At 40.5% G+C, this 8717-nt stretch overlaps 1 protein-coding gene across 2 annotated transcripts in view; it reads right to left on the bottom strand.

Annotated features, from left to right (window-relative positions):
• The window catches only part of LOC113310057 (protein RNA-directed DNA methylation 3-like), a 9935-nt gene extending 1552 nt beyond the window's left edge, over positions 1-8383 (bottom strand). The window contains exons 1-20 of one of the 2 annotated variants that reach the window (XM_026558611.1): positions 8059-8383; positions 7096-7346; positions 6862-7017; positions 6588-6746; positions 6411-6494; positions 5619-5686; positions 5039-5533; positions 4894-4942; positions 4602-4757; positions 4343-4489; positions 4153-4258; positions 3894-4049; positions 3772-3808; positions 3624-3652; positions 3406-3472; positions 2866-2893; positions 2717-2765; positions 2436-2612; positions 2052-2216; positions 7-1962 (exon numbers count right to left, since the gene is read on the bottom strand). In XM_026558611.1, the coding sequence (XP_026414396.1) occupies positions 7-1962; positions 2052-2216; positions 2436-2612; positions 2717-2765; positions 2866-2893; positions 3406-3472; positions 3624-3652; positions 3772-3808; positions 3894-4049; positions 4153-4258; positions 4343-4489; positions 4602-4757; positions 4894-4942; positions 5039-5533; positions 5619-5686; positions 6411-6494; positions 6588-6746; positions 6862-7017; positions 7096-7346; positions 8059-8284 (4561 nt within the window). In that variant the 5' untranslated portion in view covers positions 8285-8383. The remainder of the gene's footprint in view (positions 1-6; positions 1963-2051; positions 2217-2435; positions 2613-2716; positions 2766-2865; positions 2894-3405; positions 3473-3623; positions 3653-3771; positions 3809-3893; positions 4050-4152; positions 4259-4342; positions 4490-4601; positions 4758-4893; positions 4943-5038; positions 5534-5618; positions 5687-6410; positions 6495-6587; positions 6747-6861; positions 7018-7095; positions 7347-8058) is intronic. The other variant, XM_026558612.1, reaches the window with a different exon arrangement.
• Between the last annotated feature and the right edge of the window lie 334 nt (positions 8384-8717).

The following is an 8717-nucleotide window of genomic DNA, read 5'->3' as shown; positions in this document are numbered from 1 at the left end:
TATCACCACCTTTCCAGCCACCACCGCCTCCGCTGTCACCACCTTTCCAGCCGCCACCACCTCCATTATCACCTCTTCCACGGCCTCGGTTCCCAAATCCCCTCCCTCGATCTGAACCGTCTCTGTTCCCAAAACGTCCACCTCCACTATCTGCACCATCTCTATTTCCAAAACGTCCACCACCTCTGTCAGAACCTGAGAAGCGTCCACCCCTACCAAATCCTCTACCCCGTCCTCTGTTAGAGGTATCACTACCTTCCCCACCGCCACCGCTGTCACCACCCTTCCAGCCACCACCGCCTCCACTGTCATTGCCCTTCCAGCCACCACCGCATCCACTGTCACTGCCCTTCCAGCCATCACCTCCTCCACTGTCACCACCCTTCCAGCCACCACCGCCTCCATCGTCACTGCCCTTCCAGCCACCACCGCTTTTCCAACCACCACCACCTCCATTATCACCACCTTTCCAGCCACCACTGCCTCCATTATCACCGCCTTTCCAACCACCACTACTGCCTCCATTATCACCGCCTCCAAAGGATTTACCTCCGCTCCAACTACCACCAGCTGTATCTGGAGCACCAAGTACTCCTCTCCAGTTGGATGGTTGACTTTCATCATTACATTTGCTTTTATTCCAACTAGAACCCTGCTGATCTCCCCCACCACTTCCCCAACCACCACTTGCCTGATTTCCTCCATCAACACCTTTCATCTTGGCCCAAGCGTCCCCTTCATCTTTAGTTTCATTAGCAGATGATCCTTGATTCCAACCTCCCCAGGACTGGCTACCCTCAGATTTTTTCTCAGCAACTTTGCTTTCCCAACCTGATGTCTGATTTGCAGTAGCATTTCCATCAACAACCTGAGTTTCATCAGAGAATTTTTTGGTCCTCCAATCATCTTTAGTTGCATTCCCTCCACCTTGTTCTTCTGTAACTGATCCTCCTTTACCCCACCCAGAAGATTGGTTTCCAGCAGATTTTGTGGGTGGCGAACTCCAGTTAGGTGCTCCACTGCCCCAGTTATCTCCACCACTTCCTTTGTTCCAAGCATCTGCATTGTTTTTGCTCTCTCCAGCTTCTTGAGTTGGATTACCCCAGCTAGACTTTTTATCCCCATCACTACCTGCATCTTTATTCCAACCTGAGGAAACAAGGCTATTCCAAGGCTTCTCTCCTTCATCTTTGTTTGTAACATGAGACTGACCCCTACCAGAAGATCTTCCCCCACCAAAATTATCTCTTCCTCCACATCTGCCACCTCTCCAGCCACCTGAACCCCGACCCCCTTCAAAAGATTTTACAGCACCCCAGCTGTCTTGTTGATTTCCTTCTTTATCACCTGCTTCTTTATCTGCGAAGTTCCCTTTACCCCAAGACGAAGTCGCAGCAGCACTCGAAGTGTCTGATTTATTCCAATTGTCTGCACCCCAGACACCAAATCCAGCCTTTTGCTTCTCCTTCCCTCCATTAGTATCATTCTCTTTGTCCCAGCGGCCTGCTTCATCTCCTGATTCTCCTTTTGGCTGTGACCCACCACCAGAGGCACTTCCCCAACCCCCAGTTTGTTTCCCTGCTGCTGTGTTCCAACCGTCTGTATTACTAGCATTGTGAGACTCAACTACTTTACCCCAGTTGCCTTTCTCAGTTGCAGCTACATCTTTGCCTTTGTCAATAATGTCCAGTAAATCTGTTTTAGTGCTCCAACAATCCTTTTGGCTGCCACTTTCATTCTGTTGTTTTCCCCAATTACTAGTCTCAGCAGCCCCAGAGCCCGTATTTGCAGCAGCTTTACCCCAAGCATCTGTGCCATTTCCCCAGTTACCAACTTCATTTTGTTTATCGTCACCAGCTTTATCCTCTAGTGATGGTTTGCCCCAAGAAGATTTCCCCCAGCTGTCTTCATCTTTCTTAGAAGCTGGCTTGGCACCCCATCCATTTTCATCTTCATCTTTACCTATGTATAACATTAGAATCAAATGTTAGATGAGCAAATATAGCAATGACCCTCTTCCGCCAATAAGCAACTGCGGCTACTTGACTCACCACTTCCAGAGGCTGTGTTAGCAGTAGCGTTACCCCAACCATCTTGACTTGGTTTATCAGCAGCCGGGTCCTCATTTGATGTTTTACCCCATGATGAACTCCCCCAGCCACCTCCATCATTCTTAGGGATTGGTTTGGTACTCCAAGGATTATCTTCATCTTTATCTGCAATAATAACATAATGAGTCACACATTGCTCAGGTAACACAATACTAAAGTATTTTTGCACTAAGAACGGTGTGAAATCAGACAAAGCATTTTGTACCAAGGATTATCTTCATCTTTATCTGCAATAATGTGTCACACATTGCTCAGGTAACACAATACTAAAGTATTTTGTACTAAGAACGGTGTGAAATCAGACAAAGCTTGGAGTAACTATACCTTTCTCAGCACCACTTCCAGAGGCTGCGTTAGCAGTAGCGTTACCCCAACCATCTTGGCTTGGTTTATCAGCAGCCGGGTCTTCATTTGATGTTTTACCCCATGATGAACTCCCCCAGCCACCTCCATCATTCTTAGGTATTGCTTTGGTACTCCATGGATTATCTTCATCTTTATCTGCAATAATAACATAATGAGTCACATTGCTCAGGTAACACAATACTAAAGTATTTTTGTACTAAGAACGGTGTGAAACCAGACAAAGCTTGGAGTAACTATACCTTTCTCAGCACCATCGCTGCCAAAGATATTCGCAAAGGTAGACTCGGCCTAGAGTATTGACAGGCAATAAAATGTAAGTATTGGACCATTTGAAAAGTCAAACAGACACTACACATGACAGATGATAGAAAAGAAGATCTGAACTAACCAATGCGGAAGAATCAGACCAACCATTCCTGCAAGCAAATTGTTCCAATTATCAGATCATGACAAACCGATTCAAGAACATATGAAAATAAAATAAATAGGCAGTAAAATGCAAGCAAAAAATTAGTCAATGTAAATGATTAAATTTCAATAGAAGAAGAAGATTGTATCAAACAAAGAAGTAACTATTTAACCACTTTAAAAAAAAACGTGAAAGGGTAAAAACAAAGAGGTCCCTAACCATAAGTGGACACAATAATCACATACTTAGTTCTAACATGAAATATTTCACTGTGCTCCTGTCATAGCTGAAAGTTACATGTTTTAAGTTACACACTCTACTACACCACCCAAACGTACCCTCAACCCCTTTCTATAGGGGGGATGGTAGAAAACTATTGAACCCCTAACCTTGCTATTGTCAGGTGATAAGACAATAAATAGTACTTAGTCGGCTATATGGGTTCAGGGTTTTCAGCTATTCTAGAAGGCACAAAGACGACCTAGAAGGTAAACTTTCAGAAGTCAAAATGAATGTTACCTGCCACTTCCTGAGGCACCAGTATTCCACCCATCATTATCTGCTGCTCCTGAACCCCCCATCAGATCTTTTAAGTAAAAGATAATCAAGTGAAAACGTCAAGAAGAAAACCAAGTGTCATAAGAACCCACAAATAAATTGAACTAGCTGCACTTGACGCAAATCAGGTAGAAAGAAGATTGATTTAGTTAACAAAAAAAGTGATGAAGGGCACATACCACTCAATGGTTTTGTGGAATCAGAAAACCTGGATGGAAGAAACAAGCAAATATTTCATACACACAGAATTGCACGTGTAAGGAAAGAAGTAGAAAACAGGTTGGTTCCCAGAATAATGAAGCCAAACGAGTGACAAGGAAACCTCACCTCTTCACACCAGCTTCAGAAAGATGTTCAGCTTTAACTGCGCAAAAGAATAACAGAAGAAAATAAAAATAAAAACACATTGACAAAAGACTAACTGGAACCAAAAGGCTGTGCTCACAAACCTGTTATAACCTTCAATTGAGAATCGAGCTTTACTGTAACATCAGTCCGGTAGATGGCAATCACGCGGCAAAGGTGGCCCTTAAGAGGACCAATTCGGATCCTCAAAGTTTGGCCAATGGAGAAAGCTCCTTCCCTACCTTGGCGGTTATTGTTGACTGCATACATGCAAGGTACTACGTTAGAAGCAACACAAAAAAAAATCCACCTTCGAAACCAACCAGCTTGAAAAATACATGAGATCAACAGTTGAGGGCATACACTCTTGGTTGTTTTCCCTTCTTGCTTGCCATGCCGATCTAGATGATTGAGGAGATTTCGGAGATGCTGCTGAATCCTCAAACCCTGTGGGACCTGAATCATCAACCTGTAGCAGCCAAATTAAACTTAATGATAGGAGGAAAGAAAACAAGCAGACAAGTTACACCTCAGACATGGTTTTAAGACATACATCGATATCTTGACAGCCATTGAACAGCTTAATCTTCTCACACATTTGGCACTTAGCGCAAAAGTATCCACCATTCTCAAGATCGTTTTCACTATCATATACAAATATGTTGCCTTTGTAAATTTGCCTAACAACACCCTGCCTGCCCTGCACAGCACAAACATAAACAGAGTATGTAAGGCTCCAATTATGAAGCTTAACACATCATTACTGCATCAACAAATATTGGGCCAAACAAAAGTAAAATATAGGGACACACCATTAATGGACCTTCCAAGACTTTGACAGTATCATCGACGTATATAGCTTTCATGCGCTGGTCTAAACCAGTGAACTTTTTATCCAGGCATCCACTCTTTATGTCACGCATATTTACAGTAACCACCTTCGATTCTTCAGAATCTCCCTTCAGAATCTGAATTCAACAAGATACCCGAAAATAAGCAATTCCCTTTTCTTTTCTACCAGGCAAAACATTAATATTGAAAATGTGCCAAGGAAGCACCATATGCGGTAGCAAGCGAGCAATGGGAATCAAAATGTACCAATACCTTGTAGCTATCACTTTCCACGCCTACGATAACACCAAAATCTTTACGCCTGTACCATAGAAAATTCAGGTTAATTTCATGCAGGAGTTGAAGCATAAAAAAACAACCAATACCAGGCAACAGTGTTTCACAATATCCGACTTACCCAAAAAAGACAAAATCATACAGTTCAAAACCTTCCCCTTTCTTAGTCCCTGGGGTACTCTCAAAGTCTTTCCCTGATGTACTTTTAAAGTCTTTCCCGGAGGTACTCTCGAACTCTTTCCCTGAAGTACTCTCGAATCCTTTCCCAGACTTGCTGTCAAATCCTTTCCCACATTTGCTCTCAAATCCTTTAGTTTTACCCCCTTCACCGTCCTTTGTCGGAGTTTTTGATTTATCAACCCCGCAATCTACAGCACGTTTTTTCCTTTTTTCACCAAAAAGGCCAGTTAGCCACTCCAGGTCATCATCTGTATCCTTCTTAGAGGTTTCAAATTTAATGAGCTCATTGGCAGTAGGCACTACTCCAGATAAGATTAAAGATTCAATGGGAATCTTTTTGTACAAATAACCATCCTTGAGCATCAATCCATCAAGTACCTCGCAAACAATCCCAGTTTGACGGTCTCGCCTAAGCTCGATATGAGGACGAAAGTCCCTACAGTTGAAAAGGAAGGAAAATGTCACAGATTTATAAATTTGAGCAGTGCACTACCTAGAAACAGGAGTCTTGGCAACATTACTCAAGTTCGTTTGAACTGATCAGCTTTGGTGCTGGTACAGCAGTTTGCTTGACATTTACTCCACCATTCTGCATCAACATTATAATCATGCATCATAAGCCAAACGTAGCAAATAAGGTCAAGTGGAATGCAATAGAAAGTGCTTATTACTTAAACTTAATTAACGCCTAAGGAAACCCGGATAACAAGCGTCAAGGAAAAAGAATATGTGGCGAATATTGTAACAATCAATACTAATAATATTATATAAAGAGGTCACTATTGAATCTGAAAAACAATTTAGATATACAAATACGATCAAGCGAAGTAGAAGTGTTCAGCAAGCACACTTCTGCATGAGTATGACAATCCTCTCTTACAAGAAATGTACAGATGGAACTATTATAGTATTCGAAATTCTAAAAAGGGATATATGAATATATAACAAGAGAAAAACATATCTGCGAGGAATTCATACTAAGAAAACAGCCAACTTACTACTTCAAACTAATTCAAGAAGTTTTAGTCCAAACCTGTCAATTAAACTATGTAGCTAAGCAACTAAACCAATCATGCTAATGTTCAATATATCAGTCAAACTCTGTCAACAGTCCTGCTGAGGAGAGTGACAGTATTCACGATTTTGAAAAAAACAAGATCAGCAGAAAACAATAAATTTTAAGCCAATTTGGGAACAATAAATAGAGCAACCCAAGATAAAATGAAGAAAGACCAATATTACGTAACTCTTCCATTATTTTAAACCAGAAAAGCTTTCTCAATAACAAATTTCAAAAGCAGAAAGGATAGTACAAGTTTTTTGGCCATTGCCGTAAGATCAACTCTTGGGATAAGCTTTACTGTTGCCTTTCTCCGCTCACCATCAAAAAATATAACCTACAAGACAGGGTGAACAGGTAGGGATAAACAACTGAACCAACTGCAAATCAGCAACAAGTAATAAGTAACAATGAAAACCATATATCATACCTGTGCCAGATCTCCTTTATAATTGCCAAGCTTCACCCGAGCCCAAGTGCCCTTGGAGATCTCAATTTGTTTTTTTCGGAAAGACACCAAATGAGCAAGCTCATTCTTTGGTACAACAGTAACTCTAGTTGAATATATACCGGTCAGACCTTTACATGCCTGAAACAAAATAAAAAATAAGAAAGTGTCACGGTAATTTGAGAAGCATTACCGTCGTCTGGTGATAATGACTGATAAAAAGCGCTAACATATACAAGAGGCAGCGTGGAAATACCTCGACAATATCATATTCCCTGTCAGCTTCAATATAAATAAAACCCTTGCTTTGCTCGGGAGCAAATGCAGACACTATTTGCAGCTTATTTCCAAGAGGTAGTAAATCTGCATACTTCTGCATAAGGCAGAAGGCTGAGTGCCGCTCACGTCCCATCTACATCCAACAAATAATTTATGATAATACTGCAAAAGTTTAATAATCCATAGAGAAACAAGTTGAAAATCATTATACCGTGCACTTGACTTTATATATAGGTGGACCATCATCCACAATAGAAATAATAGAATCGCCATCATGTTTAGGCTCATAATCATCATCTTCAGCATATCTAACATGCTTTGAACCAGGCTTGTATCGTCCTCTGATTAACTTTTCAATTTCGTCATCACTCAATTCTTCTTCTTTCGGGATAACTGGAAATTGTGGTGCTTTCCCAAAAACGCCTTTCCCTTTTCCGCCGATATCTCCAATATCCATCATATCTGCTTGCATTTGAAAAACAGCATCACAAAAACAATACTCAGTGACACTTCTTCACTACATTCCCAATGATCGCATATAAAATAAACATCACCAGTCATATCATATCCAACAAATGCAACTAAACAAGATTCTAACAGAAAAGCCATTTAAGCAAATAGTACCCATGAAAAATAGAGCCTAATAATTTTACGCATGTAAAAAAAAGAGTAAGAAGAGAAAGATCTCATAATATACAACAACATCACAACATATATGTACACAAACCCTAACCCCAAACTAAGCTTGAACTAACAAACCTTTGGAAACACAGCATTTGAACACATCTTACACCAAAAAATGTCAAACAACATCCCAAAACCCTAAACAAAATAAACCATCAATGCTCTTTCAGAAACCCTTTCACAGATTCAGACGATCAGAAACAACAATATTGGTCTCAAACATGCATGCATATATAAAGTACGCACATACATACATCAATATAAACAAAATTACGTTTATTAGAATTGACAACTTTTCTAGGGTTTCCATAAACAGGACAAAAAGGCTCAACTGCATAACGCAGAACATTTTTAGCCTAATCCATACAGAACCCCCAAAATGCAGCAACATTACCAACAAAAATCATCAAAAAAAAAAAAACTGAAAAATCAAAAATCAAAAAAAAGGGACAAAAACCCTAAAATCAAAAGAATCAGATGAAATTTATACCAGGCATTAAATTATCATTATCACTTTCGTCTTCTTCTTCTTCATCCTCGTCGACATCAGCAGTAACATCGAAAAACTGAAGAACACCGGATCTTTTCCTTTTCCGGTCATTACTACCACTACCACCAGTATTGGTTTTCTTAACAGTTGTTTTTGTTGCTAGTTTTTTACCCTTTGATGATGAGGTTGTAGCTTTACCAGCAATTTCTTTACCCTTCACTGCCATTTTTACTCAAAATCACTAGAACATTACGGAACGAGGAATGGTTTCTGAAATTTCTGAGAGAGAGAGAGTGGGAGATGAAAGACCAGAGCGGTAACAATGAAAAATGAGGTCTTTTTTGGGTTTCACTCACTACTAGTAGGAATCATATTAGCTTTCTTTAGACTGAAATACCCTTGTTTTGGGTATTTATTTACTTGAAGAAACTTTTTATTCGAGTGGTAGTTTGGTTACCTACTATTATAACTTGGGTGTATATTACGCTGTCACACTATTTAGCTGTTTGACGGCGATACTGTTCGTTTTGGGGTTTAGGTGTTGTACACATTTGTTAAACTTGGTCTGTTGACTGAATAAGTAGGTCCCCCATGCAGAATAGAGCAGAAGGCGTTTTTGGCGTTTTACTCTGATGCCTCCTGGCTTCTGTTCATTAGTG

Source organism: Papaver somniferum, chromosome 9 (assembly GCF_003573695.1).
Source record: "Papaver somniferum cultivar HN1 chromosome 9, ASM357369v1, whole genome shotgun sequence".
NCBI lineage: Eukaryota > Viridiplantae > Streptophyta > Magnoliopsida > Ranunculales > Papaveraceae > Papaver > Papaver somniferum.
Note: the sequence above shows the minus strand (reverse complement) of the source record. Positions and strands in the feature narration are given on the sequence as shown.